Below are 24,601 nucleotides of genomic sequence, written 5' to 3'. Positions count from 1 at the left end.
TCCCTGTTTTTGCTTAAACTAGTTTGAAATGCAGCTGAGGGTCCTTCCTAGTTGACCTAGTCTCCAAGTAGTAGTCATTTTTGTCAGTGGCAAGGGACATGGGTGAAAGCTGAGTTGACCTTCTACTGCTCCCGGGCCCTGAGTGGGAGAACCTAGGCTGGTCTTGGGACTCTCCCTGGCCACTCTGTAGTGACCCCACTGCACAATCTCCCAGGGCTGACCCCAGCCTCCTGAGTTCTCCGCAGGCTCCCAGCAAGCTTCTTCTTGCCCCACCATAGCTCCTGGAACCCTAGGGTCGCCCCCACGTGCCCTACCCTGCCCCACTTTAGGTCCCAGTTGGGGAGGAGCCCTTCCTCCACTCTCAGGTTTGGCTTTGAACTCAGGCCAACTCAGGTTCGATTCCCAGCCCTGGCTGCTGCCCCCTGTGTGCCGTGGGGCAGGGGCCTTTAGCCCGTAGCCTCAGCTGCCTTCCTATAGCAGGACCCTGTGTACCCTGTGAGTGTTCCAAGGCCCAGGTGGGGCCCAGCACCAAGAAGGCAGCACCAGAATCATCAGTTCCTGCCTGTGTACCCTGTACTCCACCGCCTGTCTCCCTGCTGACTTCCAATGAGCTCAAGCTGCTCAGAGCTGGAAAATGCCCCTCCCTGGCCTGCTGTCTCTCCAGTTGCCCACTCAGCCCCCCGCCAAGGGCTCTGCCCCCTCGGCTGGGGGGACTGCACTCTCCAAGGGTGCTAATGGCCTCCCATGCCCTGTACAAAGACATTTCCCAGTACCCTTGGCCTCCACCTGCATAGCCTCACACCCAAGCTTGAGAACACCGTGATCCCTGCAGTTCTGTGTTGGGGAGGGCGGGTGCTTGGAGGTGCCATGGGGGAGCACCTTGGCCTTTGATCCATGGAGCAGCAGACCCGGGCCATTCAGGCTGGGTGGCTCTGGACAGGTCACTTTCCCTCTCTGAGGGAAAAGTCCCTCAGATGTTCAGGTCCCTCATCTGAACATCTTTAATGATATCTCTCTTAAGCATGTTTTGATGATTAAATGACATCTAAGAGATTGCTCTGTGGTTCCGGCAGAGAGAGAGGTGGCTGTTCAGAGCAGGTCCCCATGCTTGTTTTTACTTCCATCCAGACCAGCTCTGCTTTCCTGAGGTTCAGTCCCCAGCTCTCTGCTCTTTGCTCTACTCTCCCTTTACATCTGCCCTCCAATTTCTTCAACCACCTTCCCTTGGCAGGAGCCTCCAAGCTGCCTCCTCCACCCCTCTTGGCTACTCAGCTGACCACGACTGCTAGTGGTCCTCTGGGCCCACCACAGCCAAGCCTCTTAAGACAGCCGTCTACACTCTCATCTACACACTCTCTACACCCTCCCCCTTGATCTTCCAACCCTGGCATCGGCCCCAGCTCTCTGCTAAACTGATCTGGCAAACTTCACCCTGTTGCAAAAGGCCATGGGGACTCCTCGGCCTTACCTGCCTGGCTGACACTCTTGGCGACTTCTGGAAACACTCCTGGCCCGCCTGGGCTTCGCTGCCTCAAGCTCCCTCCCTCCAGAGGCTGTGGTCCTCCACTTCTGGCAGCTGCTTCTGCTTTCTCTGCCCTGTGCTGTGATGTTGCTACTCCCCCATGTCTCATGTCTTCTCTATGCTGCGGCCCTGGCCATCCTCACACTGGATTTGGTCCACGTTTATTTTTTTTTTATAGGATTTAAAAAAAATCTAACTTAGTTGCCAACATTGAAAAACCAAATTTCACATAGAAGTCTGAATCTCTGGACGCTGTTGGTAAACTGGCAGATCTGGCTACAGCTCAGCATTCCCACACGGCTGCCCCCAGAAGGCCCCCCACAGACGGCTTCCAGCAGCACTCACCATCCACCCCTCTCCATGGAAACCAAGGATGGACTGAGAGAGCTTCATGGTTCAAGAGAAGTGGGAGGGAGTATATTTCTTTGTGGAAGTGAAAGATACTCTGCATTTAATATGCCAAGGATGTCCAGGGACTTCCCTGGTGGTCCAGTGGTAAAGAATCCGCCTTCTAATGCAGGGGACATGGGTTTGATCCCTGGTCAGGGAACTAAAATCCCACATGCCACGGGGCAACTAAGTCTGAGTGCCACAACTACTGAGCTCACGTGCCTCAACGAGAGAGCCCGTGTGCCGCAAACTACAGAGCCCACGCGCCCTGGAGCCCGCATGCCACAACTAGAGAGAGAAAACCTGCACGCCACAACTAGAGAGAAGCCCGTGCGCCACAACGAAGAGCCCATGCCGCAATGAAAGATCCCGCATGCCTCAATGAAGACCCCGCATGTCTCAACTAAAGACCCGACGCAGCCAAAATAAATAAATAAAATAAATATTTTTAAAAAGGCAACAAGAAATTCTTAAAAAAAATAAGCCAGGGATAACTATGTTGAAAGAAAATGACATCCTACCTGCCTTACTCCTGTTGTGACCTGCCTGGGCCCCTCTCTGGGCATCAAAGACAAGTATCTGTGATAACTACCCCAAACTCACTCCCAAATTGAATCCAAGGTGAATCTAGACTTGAATATTCTGCTGCTCCCTGAATTGGTCTCCTAAATGTCCCATAGGCACCTCATTCAATCATTCAACAAACATTCACTGGGCATCCACCGTGTGCTAGGCACTGTTCTAGGCTCTGGCAAGACATCATGAAATTGGAAAAACCCGAATGAACTTTTTGGCCAATCCAGTAACAGGAAGCCCTGCACTCATGCTCCAGGGGTCCTCGAGAGAACACAACAGAGAGGCCCTTCTCTTCTCTTAAAGAGGACAGGCCCAAGCATCTGTTGAGAATGCCAACAACTTTAGATGTGCTGAGGTTCCTCATGCCAAGGGAGCCCTGGAGGACAGGTGGCCATGGGCGCACTGAATTGTCTTGGCCTAGTTTGGGGCCTCTCCTCAGTCCTTCTCCAGTCCAAACTTGGAACAGGAGAAATGACAGTCCCCCTGGGGTAGTGGAGGGCACCAGTGGGAAGCAAGAGACCCCAGGGAAAGATGGGGCCACCACCATAGCCTCCAGGTTTTGAGGTAGCATACAGAAGTAAGCTTCCGAAGGATCCTCCCTGGAGCATGGCACTCAGTGCCGGCCAGTCCCAGGGCAGTGCAGCCAGCTTCGTGCCTGTCTTCTAGTCTGGCTCATGGCTCAGCATCTGTGCGACTTTGGTCAGGTCTCCTAAGCTTTCATCTATAAAATGAGAATAACTGCAGGCACCTCACAGTGTTGCTGGGAGGATCATGTAAGATGATGTGAGGAATGGCTGGTATACTCCAGATGTCTAGCAAACCTGCCTTCCTTCCTCTCCTCACCTCTCATCCCAGGTCTCCACTCTGGGCTCCCTGGGACCTGTCACTGGATCCCATCTCTGCCTTTTGGCTTGTTGCTCTTCTCTTCCCCTGAGTCCTGCCCCTCCTCCCAGTCTCTCTCCTTCTGTCCACCACACTCACGGCTCTCGGGGCTTTTTCTACAACACAGATCTGAACACTTCTGTGCCCTGATCTCCCCACCGCCACCTTGCCCTCAGGAAGCAGTCCTGGCTCCTTGTCCTGGCACTTGTGGCTTCCCAGGACCGGAGGGCTGCCCTCTCCAGCCCCACCTTCTTTGCCTGTAGCATACAGATGGCAGCGGTCCCTCTAGGCCCTCACTCTGGTGTACTGTTTTCCATGTCCCATCCCTGAGGTTGCCCCTCAACTCCTCTTCTCTGACCTCCACGCCAGGCCAGCCCAGGTGCCCCCCACTTCTGCAGGTGCTGGGCCCAGCACATGCGATTCCCCTTTGCCTCCTCCTGCTGACTGAGCGTCCTCCGTGTCCCCATCACAGGACCACCAGGACAGTAAGCCCTGGAAAACGTAATCTCCACCCTGCTACGTGCCTCAGATCCCACCTTTCTTGATGCGTAGGGGGAAGTGCACGCTGGACACAGCTGGATATAGGTTTATTGTGGCACTGGACGTGAAGAGGGGCCGGTGAGGCCAGCACCAGTGTGCGGAGGTGGTGGAGGGAGTGGGGGGAGGTGAAGCGGGTGGGCAGGGGCTCGGGGAACTGCAGGCTCAGGCCAAGAGTCGGGGTTGGGCAACTTTTGCTGGCCCTACCCAGAAATCTGGGGCGATGACTCCAGAACCAGCAACCCCTCCAGCTGGACAGGGCAGGGTGGCAGCAGTGGGTGGGAGGGGCTCACACGTGGGAGAAGGCGTGGCTCTTGCAAAGGGGCTTGTCCTTCTTGGAGTAGAAAGTCTTTCCTTCCAGGTTGATCTGACATATCTGGGAACAGCCAAGGTCCAGTTACATGGGGTTGGAGGTGGCAAGAGAGGCCCCTTCCCAACCTCTTAGGAATCCCAGAGGCAGGGGTGGGAGGGAGGCTGGTGAAGAACACAGGGCTCTGGGGGCGGGGCCTGAGTCGGAGGAGGGGCACTCACCGCGCACACGAAGCATGTATCGTGCCAGCTGAAGCCCAGCGCCTCCAGGAAGCGGTCCCCGGCATCGATCTTGAAGTCACAGCCTCGACATTTTGTGCCAAACATCTTCTCATAGTCTGGAGACACACAGAGAGGAAGGGGCCCCTGGGTTCTCCCCTGCCCGCGCCCCGCCCCCTCACCCAGCCCCGCCTCCTTGCCTGTTCCACCCGATACCTCGCTCGCAGTAGGGGGCGCCCTCCTCCATATAGAAAGCCCTATTCCGAATGGGTGTCTTGCAGGCCGCACAGGTGAAGCAATGCACGTGCCAGGTCATCTTCAGGGCGTGCATGATCTCCTGGGAGGAAGCGACAGTCACTTGGCAGCTCAGCACCCTCCTCTCCAGAGCCGGGGACACAGGAAAGCAGGCTTGGGTCCTCTTTCTTTCAGGGTAAATGTTACGTCTGCACACGCATTGCTGCTACTTTCTTTCTCCAACCCTGAGGTCTCCCCGTGGCTGTCCACCACGCCACGTCTAAAGCTCAGCTCCCAATCTCTGCACCCCATACCTCTCGCATTCCCACAGCTGTCTCCATCTCAGTTGATGGCAACTCCATCCGCGTGGACCAAATTCCCTGCTTTCTCCCACACCTCACTTCAGGTCCACCAGGAAATCCTGCTGGGTCCACCTTCAAGATGCGTCCAGATTCTGAGCACTTCTCACAGCCTCCCTGATGTGAGATGTGAGCCTTGGGCACCTCTGACCTGGATGACTGCATGAAACTGGCTTCTGTGCTCCTCCCTCTGCCCTTACAGCCTGATATCAACCTGTGCCAGGCCACATCCTTCTCTGCCCCAATTCCTGCCTAGTCCACATTTCTCTGAGCAAAAGCCAAAGCCCTGGGAAGGGCCCAGAGGCCAGCAAGTCTGGCCTCTGTCCCTCTGCTCTCCTCATATGGCCTCTCATCCCTGGTTGACACACCAGGCACACCGTCTTGGGGCTTCACACCAGCTGTCCCCTCTACCTGGACTGCTCTGCATCAGATACCTGCAAGGCCCACCCCTCACCTCCTTCAAGTTTCTGCTCAAAGGTCACCTTCTCCATGAGGCCCACTCTGACACCACCAGTTCATAGGCCAACCCGCCTTCCCAAAGCCACACTCCCAATAGCGCTTTCCTTTTTTCCATAACATACTACCAGGTAATTTACCTATTTTGTCATTGCTTATTGTCTGCTCCCCACCCCCCTCTTCTTCCTGATCCAGTGTAAGGTCCAGGAGGGCATGAAATACCAACTGTCCTGTTAGTAGGTATATCCCAACAGTGCCTGGTCCATGGGTATGCATCACAAGTGCTCGTGAGTTGAGTTAACCTGCTCCAATGGAGGCCTGCCAAAGCAGAGGCTGCTGGTGGGCTGAGCTCTCCCTGGGGCTGGGACCCCCGGGCCAACCAGGGCAGCAGCATTCCTATCCGGAGCAGGCAGAAGGCAATGTGGAGCCCGGAGGGGGGATCAGATCTTTGAGTTCAGCCAGACCTTAGCTGTGTGGCTTGCCCAACAGCTTTACCTTCTCTTTACATTTGGCTCCTTCCCTTTTGAACTGAGAGCCTAATCCCAGCTTTGCAGGGGTGTTGTAAAGATGGTCCCACATCTAAAGCCAGGGGTCCCAGACCCAGTGCCTGCCAAGGCCAGGTGGGGACTGTGCTGTGGGAGAGCACCTGTTCTCCCTGCGGGGGTGGTGCTGACCACTTCATTCAGGAACGCCTGGAAGGCTCAGGTGGAAATCTAGGTGTTAAAGTCAAATCCAGTTTTTCAACGTTGGCCTTTAATTTAAAAATGAAGTGTGGACCAAGTAAGACAAGACATAAGTGTGGGAAGCACCTAACTCTCAGCTGGCCCGTGTGACCTCTATAAAATCTGTCACAGGAATTCCCTGGCAGTCCAGTGGTTAGGACTCCATGCTCTCACTGCTGAGGGCCCAGGTTCGATCCCTGGTCGGGGAACTAAAATCCCACAAGCTGTGTGGAGTGGCCAAAAAAAAAAAAAAAAATTGTCACATCTCACATATACCTCTCAACCACCCTGGCCAGGAAGTTACTGCCACCCCCATTTTAGTGAGCCCCAGAGAAAGTGACTTGCCCCAGGTCATACAGCCAATAGACGGTGGAAATGTGTTTTGAGCCCAAGTCTGGCTCGCTACAAAGCTGGCCCTTCCCACTGCCTGGTGTTGCCTCTTTGCAAGGAAAAGACAAAGGGTTGGGGGAAGGAACTTGGCTGTGAGCCCACAGAACAGGGTCTTGGCAGGAGCATGGGGAGCCCAGAGCTGGGCCCAGGGGGAGCATGGGCAGGGAGGCAGGTCTCTGCCAGTATCCAGAAGAACCCGTGAGCCAGTGTTCCCTATCTCATGCCCAAAGCTTCCTAAATCTATCTGCCTCTCCCATCCCACCATGCTGACCCAGGGCCAGCAGCTCAGTTCTCCTCCTCTAGCTGTCTCCCCCTGCCCCAGGGAAGCTTGCCAGGCACACCTGACCTCAGAAGTCCCCAGCTCTGAACTTCTAACACGGCCCCTGCCCCCCTCTTCCGCCTCATCTCACACCCTCCCTGGGTGTTGCCTTGTGACACAGCTCTTCCCTCCTCTTGGAGCACTTTCCCCTGATCCTTCTCCAAGCTAATTCCTACTCATGTTTTAAGTTCAGCTTAGAGGCCACTTCCATCCACTCCTTCAAGTGTTAATTGACCACTTCCTATATATTGGGCACAGCATAATGTGTGAGCAAAACAGCCCTGGTCCCAACCCATGAAGTGCACCCTGGGGAAGAGATGGGACAACAGGACTGGAAGGTAGTGAGCAAACAGTGGGGAGCCTGGGCTGGTGGGGAGGGTGGGTATCAGGGAAAGTACCCCTGAGGAAGTGCTTTTTGAGTCCCGGATGAGAAGAAATGAGGTAAAGAGAGTGCTAAAGAGTATTCCTAGCAGAGGACAGCCTGTGCAAAGGTCCTGTGGTGAACGGAACAGCACACTGGCAAAATGGAGAAGCCCATGTGGCTGGAGCACAGACTGAGGGGGGCTGGTGGTGAGTGGTGAGCCTTGAGAGCATAGTGTTCCAGAGGGTCCCCAGACCAGGGGACAGGTCCCCTCTAATGTGTCCCCTCCAACTCTGCTGAAACAACGTGATTGTCCTGTGTTTCTCTCCCCATGCTCCACTCTGAGCTCCGAGAGCAGGCATAGTCCCAAGCACCAGGCACAGGCAGAGCCCAAAGCGCGTGGTAAATGGGAAGGTTAGCTTCCTGCCCCATGGGAGGGTGAGGTAGGAGCTTCCTGGGGTCTGTCAGGCCCTGGAGCCCCTGCAAGAGGGGAAGCTGAGGGCCCTTGGGCCACACTGTGGAACCACTGGCCTGGGCTAGGGCAGGAGCAGGGCTTGCCACCTTACTCTGGGCTTACTCTAGGACCCAGGAGCCAGTCAGGCTCTGTGAGCCTTGCCTCCTCATCTGTGGCCTGGGTGATAACGCTGCCCACCCAAAACTGGGGCAGGGAGGGACAAGAGTGCCGTGCAACACAGGCAGGGCCATCAGCGAACAGAAGGGCCTTGATCTGTGGGAAACAAACCCAGATGCCAGCTTAAGAAAGGTCCTGGGATCCAACCCGTTCTGCTAGAACAGTCCAACAGGGTATGGCCTAGACTGGTGGAGAAATTACTGTGATCTTGGGCAAAATTTCCTCATCTGTAAGATGAGAATAATCAAACTGACTTCGTAGTACGATTAGCTGGATGCCTACACATAGTAAATGACCCACAACACAAGACTGTGATAATATCCTTTCTTCCCTTCCAGTCTACTGATGGAACCCCCATTTTTTGCTGGGCACATATCTATACCAGACTATATTTCTCAGCCTCCCTTGCAGCTCAGTGTGGTCATGCGATTGAGTTCTGGGCAATGGGATGGAAGCGGAAGGGTTGGGTGGCAGCATCTTCTAAAGATGGCTCCCAAGAGCCTTCTTCTCATTCCAACATCCTGCTGGTTGGAACGTGGAAATTTTGCCTGAAGCTCAAGCGGCATCTTGGACTACGAGTGGTAAGTAAGCCAATGTTGAGAATGTCCGAGAAACAAGATCCAGGAGCCTGGATCTGCCTACAAGTCCCAGATTGCCCACCTCTGGACTTTCTTAGGTGAGTAATAGCCGCCATTATTTTTTCTATCACTTGCGGTCAAGGTAATCGTCACTAACATGACCATCACTACAGAGCTCTCTAGCCACATCTGGAAGCTCTGCCTATGAATCCAGAAATGGGGAGAAGCATGAGCGGCAAGAAGAGCCCAAGCTGAAAGTCAGCAGTGCCTGGGGCTGCTCTGGCTCGGCCCTCATCCTCTGCAGCCTTGGGCAATTTCTGCCTCTCTCTGGGCTTCAGTTTCCATACAGGTACAACTGAAAACCCCCTCAACTTGTTACCCTGCCTGTTATGCTCCCCTTTCCTCAGGCTGCTGAGCCCCTGACACCCTCAGAGTCCCCTCCCTCTGTGTGAGCTCCTGGGGGCAGGGCCACGCCTGTCTCTTCACGAGGTGTCCCTAGCGTGGGGCATACTGCCCACACTCAGTAAAGAGAACGAATGGGAGAAGGTAGACAGTGCATCACTCTTAACCCATGACATGTGCTGACTCAAGTCCCAAGCCCAGCTCTGGGTGGTAGCTAGGTTGCCCTGCAGGAGACCAGGCCAGGCTATGCTGCATATTTAGCCTCAGCGAGAAGAACAGGATTTTGAATCACAAGTTTTTGAGCCTAAATTTCTGGCTTTGCAAATCAATAGTCCTGTGTCCTTCAAGCCCATCAAGTCATCTTTCAGAGTTTCCGTTTTCATATGTACTAGGGGCGGCAGACACAGTGCATTAGCCTCCCAAAAGCCTGTCACAACCCCCTTCTCTTTTGCCTTTCTCCCTTACAGAGGACAGAAGCTAAAATACTGGATTTGCCAGCTTCCCCCATGGTCCAGGTGCTCACAGGATAACAACTCCAACAACTGAGATACAGATTCAAGTTCCTGGTTTTTCTTCCAGAGTCAAAAGGCAAAACCTCATTAAGAGAAAGCATCTGCCCCAACCATGATACAATACACTTGAGGACAAAGATCTACATGCTAAGGGTTTTGGAACTTAAAAAGAGGAAAAGCCTAAAGGCATCCTTGAGCTGCTATTCCACCCCTGGAATTCTTGTGATTGAAGTAATTACTCCTTCTGTTTCAACCTCTGCAGTGGGGTTTTCTATTACCGAAGCTGAATGCAATCCCCACACAGCAGCCATCTCTTGTTTTGGCCTGACTAGCACTTACCTCCCTTCTTTGGGTAATGTCATCCTGGTTTTATTTTCAAGGAACCAGTCCTGTGGTTCAGGCAAGGCCACCAGACCCCACTCCAGGAGGGGGTGTCACCCAGGCCTGGCCAATTAGAGTCATGGGGCTTGGTTCAGAGATGGGCATCAGCACTGGGACTCTTTATACATCAACTGGCACAGAGATGCTCTCTTTCACTTTGTGGTGCTAACCTGGGGAGATGTAACCCTGGAGCCACTGTGACACCATCTTTGCCGCTTTCTAGGGAAAAGCATGCTGGGAACTAAGCCAACAAAGATGAAACCAGAGGCAAGTAGTAGAAAGACTCCTGATGACCCCGGGATACGCATTCAGCTGGGCCTGAAGTTAGCACCCCTCAGCCTTTCTGATTATTTGTGCCAACACTCTCTTGCTTGAGCCCTTTTGAGTAGGATTTAGGTCATTTGTTAAGAGGATCCTGATTAATGAAAAGTAAGGTCAATATAGCAGCCCGACTGTTAGGCTGGTAAGGTTCCAATAGGCTCCTGCAGGGAGAGCTCCCAGGCTCAGGAGTTGCTCAACAACGCTCCTCAACACTCAAGGGTCAGACTTGCCTTCCCAGCCACCCGCCAGCCCCACTCACGCCAGTGATCTTCTTCTTGCATTTGGCACAGCTGGGTGCATAGCGCACGTCATAGCAGGGCGGGCAGAAGATGGCGCCCTTTTCCTCGAAGAAGCCACCCTCTTCCAGGACCTTCCCACACTGACTGCACACAAACTCCTCGGGGTGGTACGCGTGGCCCAGCGCCACCAGGTAGCGGCCCCTGGCGGGAGGCAAGGGCAATGAGCAGGAATGGATGCAAACGAAGTCGGGGTTCCTGGCCAGAACCCCACGGGGTTTACCCAACACCTACTATGAAGCCTTGAAGGGAAAGTTCATTCTCTCCATCTCCAAATAGGGGAGAAACAGGCTTGGGAGGTGACTTGCCCAAGGTCACACAGCAAGAGAGACAAAGCTGCACTGTTTTGATGACAGGAGATGAGGGAGAGGGGCAGTGTTGGAAAAGGAGGAAGGTTACACTGGGTGAGAGCTGCTGATTTGGGCCTAATAAGTTGAACCCAGGGAATTGGTGCCCTGGGGGGGGGGGGCAGGAGGCCTGGAGTGCCCGTGAGCCCTGAAGACCAGTGGGCACTTGAGCTGAGCCTGGTGCCCACCCTGTCCTGCTTGCCTGTTCCATCTGGCCTGGGGAGGGCCCTGCAGGTCCCAGAGAAATGGGGATGTCTGAAGGAGGGGGTGCTTCACAGAGCCTAAGAGCTGACAGGAATCTAGAGCAGTGCAGGGCCTGGGATGAGAACTACGAAGGCACACTGTCACACTGATTCTGGGGGGCTGTGTGACTCTGCTGGGCCCCGGGGAGCAGTGCAGAGAGGGAGGGACTTCAGGGGCTTAGCGGAGAGAGACCGAGTGAGCAGGAAGGAGAGAGGCAGAGGGACTGGGAAGGGGAGGCCCTTCCTTGCCCAGAGAGCAGCGAGTCTAGGGCTGCAGCTTGGCTGTGTCATTGGCACTTCCTCCATTTCACCAGGGCAAATGCTGAACAGAGGCTAATGACGGGTGGGCTGCGGGTAAGGAGTGCGGGATTCAGAACCTGAGGAACCAGCCCAGGTCCCTACCCTCACTCCAATAGGGAACCGAATCCTCATCCTCCCGCAGGGGCGGCTGAGATGAGTGGGGAGATAGATGGGGGAGCAGAGATCAGAAAGACACCAGGGCTGGACTTGAGGTCAGGAAAGACCACGGTAGGAAAGGAACAGGGCCACCCACCGGATGACCTTGTGGCACTGGTGGCACACGGGAGTCTTGCCATTGCTGCCACCGCCGCCTCCAGGGCCCCCTCCAGCGGCAGCCTGCACAATGGAGGTGCGGTTCTGCATGGGCGTGGGTGTGGCTGGCTGGGTGTGCCGGGTCAGCACCGTGCTGGTCTTGTCCGGGGCGTAGCGCTCGGCGAACGCAGGGTCCACAGCCCAGGGCGGGCGGCTGGTAGGGCTGGGGTTGGTAGGGCCTGCCAAGGCCAGGAAAGTGACTCCAGGGGGGTGCCCAGGGACGCCACAGGACCGTGGGGAGACCCCGGGGCAGCTTGGAGGGGCCCACCCCCATGCCTCTGGAGGCTACCCCCCCTTCCCCAGGCCCGAGCCCACTCTCTCTCACCAGGCCAGGGTTCCTGGGGTGTAGCTGAAGCTGGGGCTGGGGCTTCTGTCCTGGGCACCTGGCTGTAAGATCTGCCATTCAAGGCCCTGCACGGCTAAGGCTCCTGGCATGGCTCCACCCCCCAACCTTGGTCCTGCTGGCCCCATGGGAGATGCGTGGGTGCATGAGAGCTGCTGGGTTGGACTCCAGGTCCCAGTGGGGTAGGGATGGGTAGGGCAGCTTCTCCTAGCCAGGTTCCAGCTGGCTGGTCTGTGGCACAGGGCTGGGAGGTGGAGCAAGGCTCTCACTTCTGGGGCAACTCTTGGGTCTCCTTCTGATGGCAGGGCCCCCTTTTCTGGGTACCCCCACCCACTGAGACCCAAACTGGCAGGGCCCATACTGGATCTTATCCATCTAACACCCCCTTACCCCAAATGCAAACCAAGCCTACAAAGATAGAAGACAGAGGCAGAAAAAGCAGGGCCGAGCATGTTTATTTTCATGCCTAAGCCAGCACAGACCTGGCAGACGGCAGTACCATAGGGCAAAGAGTGAAGACAGTGTCAGATGGAGCCGGGCCCTGTGCCAGGAGGGCAGCCGAGGCCAGGCCAGTAGGAGGCTCAGTCCAGGGGCAGGATAGGCAGGGGTGAGGTAGGCAGAAGCTGGAGGCACCAAGGGTGGGGGGGTGGTGCCTGGGAGGAGGAACAGAAAGAGAGAGGCAGAGAGGGCAGCCGGCCGGCGAGGGCCAGGCTACGACTGCACGTTGAGCACGTGGGCAGAGCGCTGGTGGTGCCAGTCCCGGAGGCGGGTGTAGCGTGGGCTCTGCAGCTCCAGGACATACTTTTCCCTGAGGGGCAGAGAGAGAAGGAGGAGAAAGTGGAAGGAAGGAGAGATGGAAGGGAGGAAGGGAGGAAGGGAGGAAGGGAGGAAGGGAGGAAGGGAGGAAGGACTGAAGAAAGGAAGGAGAATGGAGAAGCCTGGCTAGGGATGGCCAGGAGCAGACACAGGATGGTGGGTGGAATGGGAGAGGCAGGAAGTGAGAAAGAGGGGCTGGAGCTCGTCCTGTTACCTTGATTTCTTCAGATGCTCCTCATCCGGGTCTTGCACTGAGAGGGCAGAGGCAGGCATTGACCAAGAGCAGACAGAAGGCCACCCCAGCCCTGAGCCCTGCAGAGGGTCACAGGGTGCCGGAGCAGGCTCCAGCCAAGCCCAGGCCCGGGTCGGGGGCCAGGAAGAGAGTCTGCCCTGCCCTGGGATGGCACTTACTGAACTCGGTGCCCGTGAGGTGGGCGAGAATGCGGAAGGAACGGGACTGGCCTGTCCCAGGCCTCGGCCGCCAGTCCTCCGTGTCCTCCATGAGCCGCTGCTTGCTGGCATCTGGGACCAGCGGTCGGAGCGGCTGTCTGCAGGGAGGGTGTGGCTCAGAACCTCGTGCTGGGGTGGGCAGTGGGGGCAGCCCCTCCCCAGATTTGGTACATGTGGGCTATGGTGATGGCAGAGTGGGGAAGGGCAAGGCCAGGGCCCTGCTGGGTGGCAGGTTGGATAGGTAAGTGAGAGGGGAGGAGGGCAGTCAAGGTGAGAGTAGGGCAGCCAGGGTGGGGAGGGGCCACCACCCAGAGTGCCAAAAGGAAGAAAGAGAGGGACAGGCAGAGGGGGCTCACTGACTTGTCAGGGGTCTGCACCTGTGAAGGAAATAGACACATGGACAGGTAAAGGGACAAAGAAATAGACAAGGGGAGGAAGAAAGACGGCAAGGGGTCAGAATAGCTTGAGGCAAGGCTGCACTGAGCGTCTAGGGCTCAGACAGCCCGACACTAAACCCCAACCCCAGGCCACCAGCGAGGGGGCGCTGCCTCGTTCAGAGCCTCCAGGAGGACAGTGCCCAGGCAGGAGCCACACCCTCGGTGGGGCCCTGTGCCTGCAGTCCCCGCCCTGGCCGCCAGGGGTCGCTGCCGCACGGTTCCGGCCGGGCTGGGGCGCAGCGCAGACTGAGCAGCAGCGGGCAGCGGGCGGGCGTGGGGTTGTGGACAGACGGCGTGGGCGGTGGGCGGGCAGGAGGGATGTGGGCGGGCAGGGTGGACGTACCCATTCTGCTGCGGGGCGCTGTCAGCGGGCTGGGGGGCCCCGAAGGGCCGGGCCGTCTTGTTGAGGGAGGCGCTGGGTGCAAAGGTGTACCGCGGGGGGCCCGCGGCTGGGGCCAGGGCCTGGGCGGAGACAGAGCGGGCAGGGCGGGCAGGGGCGGGGACCTGGCTAGAGTGGGGTGCCCCTCTGGCTCGGAGAGGACTGCGGCGCTCCAGCCCCACCCCCACACATCTGGCCTGAGGCTACGGGGAAGGGGCGACTCGGGTTTCAAGGGGCCCATTTGGGAGCGATGATCTCAGCCCACGCGGCCCGAGGGCGAGGGCGTACTAGAGCAGCTTGCAGCACAGGCCGGCGGGAGGCAGACAGGCAGACGGACAGACAGGCAGATACGCGTGGTACCCTGACCGTGCGGCAGCCCCCAGCCCAACTCCCAGTCCCCAGACTCCCCAGCTCTGGCCTCCACCCTCTACTCCCGGCCAGGGATGGGGGTACCAAGGCTGCACAAGGGAGGGCAGGTCAGCCCGGACGTCCAATCCCACCCCGCCTGCCACCCAGATGTCCCAAGCCCCTCACATACCTTCTGCGGTTTGCTCTGAGGCGGCTGGGCCCTAAAAGAGAAGGGAAAGGGGTGTTGATGGGCAGCCCCAATGGCATGCCCACCTGCCAGGCCTGCTCAGCGCCCGCATACCTGCTGAGACCCAGGCTGAGGCGCTCCCCACAGGCACGGATCTTGTTCTGGGCTTCGATGTGTGTGAGGCCCCCCGCATTCTCACCATCGATACTCAGCACCCAGTCGCCCACGGCCACGCCGGCCTGCGCAGCTTTACCTCCAGGAGTGAGCTATGGAGAGACAGAGGATCGTGGAGGCCCAAGGCTCTGCAGGCCAAACTCAGGCCAACAGCAGCCACCCCTGCCTTTCCTTAGCTGCCCCACTTGCAGAACCCAGAGGCCTCTTCATTCAACATATTTCTGGGCAGCTGCTGCATACTAAAGCCATCTGGAAGGGGGTGGGGCTCACCTGAGCCTCACCATCGCCCCAATCACCCTGCTTATTTATTCGTTCACCTCCGGGGACCCTCCCCACAGTCCAGAAACTGCTGACATCAACAAGCAGCCACCTTCAGGCTAAAAGCCAAGCTTCTCAGCTCCAGCCGCAGCCTTTTGAGGCCCCTGCTGGCCTCTCGCCCAGGCCATTCCACCCACCAGACATGCCCTCTGGCTTGTGCGTGTGGCATGTACCTCCCTGAGCACTGCTGGGTGCTCTCATTGACCTCTTACATTCCTAGCACCCTGTCCTGGGGCCATCATCAGGGATCTACCGGAACACTTTGAGCACCAGGAATAGGCCCCACCACCTCTAGGTTCCTGGTGATCAGTGTGACTGAATGGGGTCCAAAATGTCAGCTGGGGCTTCACAGGTTGTAAATAAATACGGATGTCACCCCCAAGCCCTCAACTGCCACATCACCCTCTGCTCCCAATCCTTCAGGCTCTGAGTTGTGAATCCCTGGTTCCCATGGCAAATGAGAAGCAATACTAGGCTGGAAAGAATGGTCACCGCCAGCATGAGCTGAAACCATCAGGATGACTTCTGGGAAGTGGTGGGCTTTGGCGAAAGGAGAGTGGGATGGGCTGCCTATGGTGTGAGAGAGTCCAGCTATTTACGAAGGCCTCAAATGCTGGAAGGAACCAGGATTTGGCCTTGAGATTGGGAGGAACCAACAGCAGTTTTAAGGCCAAGGGGGGGTTATTTGCCAGGGTCCAGATAGAGGTGACCCTGAAGAACCCCACTGGGCCCTCCCAGCCCTCTAGCCTAGTGGCAGCAACACAGGCGGGAGTGGCACTGCTGTTCATAAGTCTAAGCCCACAGGGCTGCCTGGCCATCTGGCAAGGGGCCTGGCATTGAGCAGGTTTGTGGGGAAGTGCTGGGAGGCAAATTCACAGTGAGATTTGAGGGGTACAGGCTGCCTGTGGCCCCATGAGGCTCATCAGGTAGGCTGATGCTCAGACTCAGTTGAGGCAGAGAGAGGAGGTAAGGGGTTCCAGAGAGATGGCAGAGGGACCAGATGCAGAGACTAATGGCACTAGGGCAAGAAGGGAGAACTGGGTTTGATGGCTCTATTTCATGCTTGGGAAGTTAGAAGGGTAAGACAGCTGGGTGGCCCTTTCTTCACCTGCTAAATGGTAATAGCAGCTTACGCTTATTGAGTACCTAGTACTGCCACACACTGAATCCTTCAACAACCCTGTGGAGTAGAGTCTGGGAATATACCTATTTTACACATGGAAAAACAGAGAGGTTAAGTAACTTGCTTCAAGTTACCCAGCTAGCAACTCAAGAGGCAAGGCCAGGACCCTGACCCTAAGGCCCCACCCTACCAGGCCATCTCTGCTGAGAGCTGGGGCCCAACTCAGGGGTCAGCCCTCTGGCTGGAAAGACCCCCTGACCTCCTAGCTGGGTTTAGGGCTTGGATCCCCTACTTACCTCTATTCCAATCCAACCCCTTATAATGGGCATGGGGAAGTGACGCCCTTGCAAGGAAGTGACTTACTCAAGGTCGTGGTGAGTCAGTAGACGGGAAACCTGGTCTGGCCACTCCCTACCCACACTGGCTGGCTCCTGGGAGGTGTGGGCTAAGCCTGAGGTGGGGGTCTCAGGTTGAGCAGGAGCAGTTGGCTCCCAGAGAGGAGCTGGGGAGCTGGGGACTACTTCCTTCTCTCGAGTGAGGAGGATAGGAAGCACAGGAGGGATAGGGGAGTGATCAGAGAGGTGGAGACAGAAGCAGAAGGGGGGGGCAGGGGGGGCGGGGTGTGTCTGGAGAGAGAAGCAAGAGGGCCCAAGGGACCAAGGAGGGAAAAAGCCAGGGGGCTGGACACTGCATGGAGTAGGGGGTGAGTCAGCCTGAGGGCTCCACTGAGCAGCCCAACCCCCAAGTCCCAGACATTACCTCATCTCCCAGGCCCGGGCCTACAGCCAGCCCTAGCCCCTCCCTGCCCCCCTCCATGCTGGGGTCAGGGGAGAGAAAGGGTGCCAGCCCAGCTCAGAAAAGACCACCCCACACACCCACCCACCAGGGCCTAGGTCCAAATCCAGGGATGGGCTCGGCTAGTGGCCCCACCCACATGCTGGGGCTGCTGACAAGGGAGCCTGGGCTCAGAGTGCCCCCAACAGGCCACATCTGAAAGTCCACCCCTTAGGCTACTTTGTTGCCCATCCCCACCAATGAAGAAACTGAGGCTCAGAGGTCAGCCAAGGCCCCAGCCACACTGGCCAGCACTTTCCCAGGGAGGGGAGTATAGGGTAGGTTTCCAGGGCTGGCAAGGCTTGAGAACTGGGTGTGGGATAGGTGTATGTGGTAGGGACACCACTGCCCTTGGCTACCTTGCTGGTAGGGCAGCTTCCAGGGAACCCTGTGGAAGGGTCCCTGGGAACAGTGACTGCCTGCCTGCCCTGGCCACCAAGCCCAACTCTGACAGACTCTGCCTTGGGGCCCCCTCTAGCTGGGCCCTCTGGCCCCCTCCAGGCTGTGCTTGCCCTGGGCTTCCTGCCAATAGCTGCCTGCCCACCAGGAGCCTGGGTGGGCCTCTCTGGACAAGCGGATATGGTGACAGGAAGTCCCCACCCCCTCCTGACCCCCAGGCCACAGTCAGAGACACCAACCCAAGGGCTGGCCTCGTGCTCTCAGTGCGGGCAGTTTGTTCTATGTCCCACAACTGACCCCACAGCTGGAGCCACAGCCTGGTGGTGATCAGCTGAGGGGCCCACTCATGGGGTTCAGGGGTCCAGGCCTAGGCCAGCTTTTTTCCAGCTCTGCAGACTCCAGCCACCAGTTGGCCATCCCAGCATGGGACTGCATTCTTGGGCTTATAAGGCAATCCCCCTGCCGTAGGGAGGAGCCAGCCCTCAGCTCCACCCCCATCAGAACAGGCTCTTGGGAACTGAAGTCACAGCCCTAGAGCCCGGTCCCAACCCCTGCTTGGGGTCAAAGGCCACTGCATCCTGAATGGGACCAGTGGCTGGGATAAAGGTCCTCACATAGGCTGGGGAGAGTCAACCCACCCACCCACAAAAACTGCAGGCCATCCCTGTGCCTGAATTCCAATCCCTGCTTTGCCATGGAATCGCTGAAGGAGCCCCTTCACCTCTCCAAGTTATCTCAACTGGATAAACAGGATGACAGTTGCTATTCCTTGGGTGGCAATGAGGATGAAGTGAGATCCTGCAGTCAGAGTGCCCTGCCTGGGGTCCAGCTCCAAGCATTGCTCCCTGAAGCAACTTAGACCCTTCCTGGAGACCTGAGGCTCCCCTCCTCCAGAAATGGCATCTCCCTGAGCCTCGAAGGTGGCCCCAGGAGCTTCGTGGACTGGCATCAGATACAGTGCAGTGCTGTGGAAGTGTGGGAGCTCCTTTCCTAGTATCTGCCTAGTTGGGAGTCCTTGTGGCAGGAGCCCACATCTCTGGACCTGGACACCTCCTGGCCTACTGGCCTCAGCTCACTCCTGCTCAGACTCCTCCCATCACTCACTGGAGATCTGAGTACCCAAAGATTCCTGAAGGAGCCCCTGTCTCAACCTAGGCTCACCCGGGAGATGGAGAGGGGCACATTGAAGTCCTTGCCCCCCTGCAGCCGGAAGCCCCAAGGTGCTGGCCCCTCTAGCACCACCTTGAAGGAATCCATGGTGCCGCTCCTGAGAGGAGAGAAAAGGTGAGTGATGCATAGTGGGTGCACAGGCAGGCCCATCACAGGACACCAGCCTCGGACTAGTGCCAGGCAGGCACGGGCAGACGCTGAGCACACCCAGGGGGAGGGTAGGCGGGCACCTTGTTAGGTTTGGCTGGGCTACTAGCTGGCAGACCTCACTTTAGAAAGACAGGGGCAACCCCCCTTCCCTAAGGAACTGGGAGGGTGAGGGGAGCCCGCATCCAGTCTTGAGGTTCCTCTCATCCAGGAGTGGATCGCAGGGCTAATTTGGCACGGCCTCCTCCCAAGCCAACCTTGAGCCTCGGACTGGACGGCAAGGCCAGTCCGGGGCCGGCGCTCCTCTCCCCCGCCCCCAGGTCCCGGCAGGCAGGCCTCGACTCGAGCCTGCTCGGACTATATAAGGCATGTAAGCTGACACTGTGCGGAGAGCCAGCGGAGGGAGCACACAGGGGCTTCGGACGCGAGGGGGAGGGGTGGGGAGGGAGGCGGCTGGAGCGGGTCCTAGCCATTCCAGGCCCAGTCGAAGCTGCTGGGAGCCAGGGCGGGACCCCTGGGCGCTAGGGGGGGACTGCGAGGGGGCGCGGCCCCTGCGGAGGCTGGTGGGGGCTGGGACTCCAAAGCGTGGCCAAGGAAGGGGATTCATCGTGGAGCTCAGTGGGGGTGGTGCCTCCCACACAGGCCTGCTACCATCCAGACGTGACTCAGTTTCTCCCGCCCGGGCCCCATGCACTGGCCGAGTCCGGGGAGTAGGGAGCGGCGCAGGCGCCAATCAGCCCCGCCGCAGCCGGCTTTGCCGCAGGAAGGCGGGGGCGGGGGTAGGGGCTCCGGCCCACCGGAGGAAGCGCAGAGCTGGCTAAGACCCCCAGTACCCCCTGTGGTCCCCAGTAGGCCTCTGCTCCCCGCCTGGTCCTGCCCGAGACGCCCCGCGCTGTCGCATGTACCTGCCCGGCCCCGCCGGGGCGCTGCTCGCCGGCGATCTCCAAAGAGCAGCGTTGGGATCCGCCGCCCGAGTTCTGACCCCGCCCCCGTGGCCGTCGTCCGCTTTGAGCCCGCGTAAGGGGGCGGAGCCAGATACCACGCCCCTGTCAGAGTCACGGCCTCTCGGGCGGTGGGAAGCCCCACCCAATCCTTCCGCTCCGCCGAATCACGAAGTCCCATCTCGCTTTGAGCTGTAAGACACGGCCCTCGGGGCTTGGACGGGGCCTGGGCGGGGACTGGGCTGCTGGACACCTTCCTTGCCCCGGAGCCCGACCCGCCGTTCTCCTGGCCCCTTGCGCCTCCCGTTGGAGGAATGAAAGGAAAGCCGCCTTGGAAACCAGACAGATCTGGACCTCAGTCATCTCTGAACCTTAGTTTCCAACTCGGAAAAATGGGACAATAATACTCGCCTCTCAGGGCCGCCGTGAAGACAGGCACAGTTTGGCGTAAGGCACAGCCATTGGCGGCTCCAGAATTTCTAAATCGGACGGATTTGGTAGAGAGTTGTGGGGGGGGGGGTGCCTCGAGGTGGGGTTAGTGGAGGAGGACACAGGGGAGCTTGAAGTTAAGTTTGCAGAACACTCCACCGAAGGCAGAAAATAATGGCAGCGGACGGACGTGGAAGGGCCCTTGGCTCGGCCCCGATCCTGACCTGTGGGCCCTGCCCTTACTCCTATCCCCGACCCCCGGCAGTCAGCAGCCTGTGGCCCTGCAACCACGGCTCAGCGCTGACTGTCGCGATGGGTTGTGTCCTGGTATCCCGCTCCAGAGCGTGCAGCGCCTCCAATGGTGGTGTCAGCGTCCCCACTTTGCCCCAGTGCTCAGCCCCCGCAGCTAAGCGCAGGCGGCGGGGGAAATTGAGCAGGGACCGAAGTGTGTGGGTGGACGAATAGGCGTTCACCTCTCAACTCCTTTTAGGGCATGGCCCATGCTATTCTCCCCCCTCCACCATCATCTTCTGCATCGCCCCCTCACTACAGAAACCGATGTAAGCGTTCTCATCTTTAAAGAAATTCTCTCTTGATCCCACATCCCTCTCCAGCTATCTCTCTTTTATTCTACTCCCCTTGAGAGTAAAATTCCTCTGAGTTGTCTATCGCCCTGCCACCCTTGCTTTCCTCCCGTTCTCTCTTGAACCCACTCCAGTCAGGCTCTTGTCCCCACCAGTCCTCTGAATTAATTTCTTCTTCAAAAGGTCTATAATGATTTCCAGGTTATCAAATCAATGGTGGTTTCTCAGCTTTTCTCTTACCCTGTCTAGGAGCAACTCTGGTCCAGGTGCACTCCCTCTTCCCCATGGCTTCATGCCTTCCTCCTGCCCCACTGACTGCTCCTTCTCCACCTCCTTTGGCAGCGTCTCATTTACTTCCCAAAGTGGCCATCAGATGTTTCCTCTCTACATTCACTCTCTGGGACCCCATCCTGTTCTGTGGCTATCAATAACACCCACATGCCAAAGACTCCCAACTTACCTGTCCAGCTCTGGCCTTCCCCCAAGAGCCCCAGACTCTAGTATCCAACAGCTTGTCAAACCTTGGATATCTACTAGGTATCTCAAATCATCATGTCCCAATTTAAACTTGCAATTTCCCCAGCTCCCTAACTCCTAACTCACCTCGGTTAAACAAAACAAAAAACAAAACAAAAAACCCCCGCAATACTATTCATCTGCCTGGTCCAGTAAAAATTATGGTTTTCCTTCCTTTATCTTCTGTGTCATACATCAGATTCTGCAAATTCCACCTTCAGAATCTGTTCCACACCTGGCTTCCATGGTTGTCCCTGACACTTGTCTCATGCCTGGACATCTTAACAGTCTCCTGATAGAGCTCCCTGCTTCTACCCTTACCCAGTCCAGAGTCTTCTCCATGCAGCAGCCAAAGTGGTATTTTTATTTTTATTTATTTTCTTAAAAGATGTGTTTATTATTTTATTCATTTATTTTATTTATTTTTGGCTGCATCGGGTCTTAGTTGCGGCACGCAGGATCTTCATTGAGGCATGCAGGGTCTTTAGTTGCAGTGCGCGGGCTTCTCTCTAGTTGTGGTGCAGAGGCTCCAGGGCGTGTGGGCTCTGTAATTTGTGGCACACAGGCTCTCTAGCTGAGGCGCACGAGCTCAGTAGTTGTGGCACACGGGCCTAGTTGCTCCGCGGTATGTGGGATCCCAGTTCCCTGACCAGGGATCAAGCCCGCGTCCCCTGCATTGTAAGGTGGATTCTTTACCACTGGACCACCAGGGAAGTCCCCAAAGTGGTATTTTTAAAGCAGAAATCACACCACATCACCCACAGCTTTTAGCATTCCAGGGGGCTGGCATTGTGCTTAAAACTAAAGTCTTTCAGACATACATGACACTGATAAACTGGGTCCACCCCCCATCACTCTCCTCCTCGCTCACTCCACTCTAGCCACTCTGGCCTCCTCACTAATCCTCCAACACAGCAAATGTATTCTTGCCTCAGGGCCTTTGCACTTGTGACTCCTGCTTGAAACACCTTCTCCCAGATATCTAAACAACAGCCTGTCTCATTGTGTTCAGGTCTCTGCTCAGATGTTGCCTCCTCCTTCCTTGATTGTCCTATCTAAAACAGCAGCCCCCTGACACCTCACCTGCATAATGCACTAGTCCCTTATCCTGCTTTATTTTTCCCTATAGCACTTACCACCATTTGACATTATATTAAGTGTTTGTTTCTTCATTGCCCTTTGTCCCCATTAGAAAGTCATTCCTATGAGAGCACGGGCTTGTCTGTCTTGTTCAGCATCTCCCCAGTGCCTGCACACAGTGGATATGAATGAACAGATGAAGGAAGGACTGAGAAAGTGAAACAGCAAATGAGCAAAGGAAGAAGTGGCAGCCTGGGGCCCCGGGCAGTCCTCCAACAGAGAGGGCCCTGGGATCCCATTCCTTGGGTCCCTGCAGGGCTCAGACCTAGATGGTGCCACTAAGAGCTCCCTGCACAGACAGCCCCTGGGTAGAAACAGGCCTTGGGCTAGGACACAGTGCCCCCTGGTGGTCAGGACACCTGCAGCTCCAGGGCCAGTTCCCTAGATGTTTCCAAAGACTTTCTCTTCCACAGTCTGGTTGGAACCTCACAAAAATAGCCATGAAACAAAAAGGTTTAGATTTGTAATTAAAAAGTATGCCAAAACAAAAAGAATCTACTGTATAAAACAGGAAACTATATTCAATATCTTGTAATAACCTATAATAGAAAATAATTTGAAAAAGAATGTATATATGTAACTGAATCACTTTGCTGTACATTTGAAACATTGTAAGTCAACTATACTTCAATTTAAAAATGAATATAGGGCTTCCCTGGTGGCGCAGTGGTTGAGAGTCCGCCTGCCGATGCAGGGGACACGGGTTCGTGCCCCAGTCTGGGAGGATCCCACATGCCGCGGAGTGGTTGGACCCGTGAGCCATGGCCGCTGGGCCTGCACATCTGGAGCCTGTGCTCCGCAACGGGAGAGGTGACAACAGTGAGAGGCCCGCGTACCGCAAAAAAATAAATAAATAAAAATGAATATAAATGGGCTTCCCTGGTGGCAGAGTGGTTAAGAATCTGCCTGCCAATGCAGGGGACACAGGTTTGAGCCCTGGTCTGGGAAGATCCCACATGCTGCGGAGCAACTAAGCCCGTGTACCACAACTACTGAGCCTGTGCTCTAGAGCCCTAGAGCTACAACTACTGAGCCATGTGCCACAACTACTGGAGCCTACGCGCCTAGAGCTCATGCTCCGCTACAAGAGAAGTCACCACAATGAGTAGCCCCTGCTCGCTGCAACTAGAGAAAGCCTGCGTGTGCAGCAATGAAGACCCAACGCAGCCAAAAATAAAATAAATAAATGTATTAAAAAAAAAAAAAGACTGTATCATTGTGAAGTGACAATGGAGTGTCACTGTCATAAAGATGAGGCTTGGGATGTACCAAGGGTGTGAGCAGCTGAGGTGGAGTTGAGGTCAAGGGGCCAGGAGGCTGGATCTTTGGGGGCACGATCCTTGAGTGCATGGTGGCCCAGCGTTGGTGACAGGAACAGCAACAAGGGGAGGACAGTAAGGCAGGCACTAAAGTCTTCAAGAGACTCCTTATTTCCCTCTGGAGTGAGGACTCCTTGAGAACAGGACTGTGGCTGTAATGAACATGGCCGTGACCTCAGTGCCTGGCACAGAGTAGGCACCTGATCAAACTCGAATGAATGTATGCTTGGTATGCAATTTGATCTTTATCCTTGACAGGTGAGGAAGACTGAGGCCAGGGGCTCCACAGAAGTGTCTGTGCATTTTTGAGTCTCAGTGGGGAGTGTTTTGGGTGTGCGCACATTTGAACTCCCTTCCACCTGCCCGTCTCCCCCCGGCCCCCAACTCCTCCCCAGCCCAGGCTTTCTGGTCCCTCAAAATCAGCCTCCACACTGCTTGCCTGGCTGACTATGTCCCTCTACTGAGGATAAGACCAAGCTCATTGTAGGATGGTGAGGTCTCTCATGTGCGACCAACTCTCCCTCAGCCCCTTGGAGCCCTCCGGGTCCATGGTCTTCCCTTGCTCTCTGCACCCACCATGCCCACCTTCATCCTGGAAAGCTCCAGGGCTCACTGCCAGCCTGGTGAAGCCCTGCCTGCCCTTCACACTCAATTCAGGGGGCACCTCTCCCATCAGCAAGCCTTATTTCTCCCTCTGCCCTACTGTCGGAGTTATTTCTGCTGAACAGGACCACGTGGAGCCGTAATTACCTGCATCTCACCCTCCTGCTCCAGAAGACTTGAGCCTACTGGTGGCAGAGGTCGGGCCCAGGTCATGTGTGTCCCTGGAACCCAGCACAGGGCACTGGCGTTTGCTGCAATGCCTGTGTTTGAGGGTGTGTGTGGACCCGGGCAAGCCACTGCAAGGAGCCGTAGGGAGGAGGTATGGACTGTGGGCCGCAAGGTGGGA

General features: G+C 56.6%; 1 protein-coding gene across 4 annotated transcripts; it reads right to left on the bottom strand.

Annotated features, from left to right (window-relative positions):
• Nucleotides 1-3,941: 3,941 nt before the first annotated feature.
• On the bottom strand, nt 3,942-19,692 carry LOC111169836 (PDZ and LIM domain protein 7). 4 transcript variants are annotated; one of them, XM_022564364.3, is made up of 13 exons: nt 19,629-19,692; nt 18,568-18,673; nt 14,673-14,824; nt 14,562-14,592; nt 13,988-14,106; nt 13,169-13,305; nt 12,972-13,008; nt 11,924-11,985; nt 11,540-11,777; nt 10,361-10,541; nt 4,652-4,772; nt 4,439-4,554; nt 3,942-4,283 (listed from the first exon to the last, which is right to left on the bottom strand). In XM_022564364.3, the coding sequence occupies exons 2-13, from the start codon at nt 18,661-18,663 to the stop codon at nt 4,197-4,199; spliced, it is 1,377 nt and encodes a 458-aa protein (XP_022420072.2). In that variant the 5' UTR covers nt 18,664-18,673; nt 19,629-19,692; the 3' UTR covers nt 3,942-4,196. The 4 variants fall into 4 exon arrangements, with proteins under 4 accessions (XP_022420072.2, XP_022420073.1, XP_089761224.1 ...); XM_022564365.3 differs by lacking the exon at nt 13,988-14,106 and adding an exon at nt 13,568-13,584; XM_089905098.1 differs by lacking the exons at nt 10,361-10,541; nt 11,924-11,985.
• Between the last annotated feature and the right edge of the window lie 4,909 nt (nt 19,693-24,601).

The sequence above is a fragment of the Delphinapterus leucas genome, unplaced genomic scaffold (assembly GCF_059928025.1).
Source record: "Delphinapterus leucas isolate spDelLeu-1000000601 "Yukka" unplaced genomic scaffold, BTC_Dleu_Yukka2 spDelLeu_asBTCV2_sq25, whole genome shotgun sequence".
NCBI classification, from domain to species: domain Eukaryota; kingdom Metazoa; phylum Chordata; class Mammalia; order Artiodactyla; family Monodontidae; genus Delphinapterus; species Delphinapterus leucas.
The sequence above is the reverse complement of the archived record's forward strand: the minus strand, read 5'-3'. Positions and strand labels throughout refer to the sequence as shown.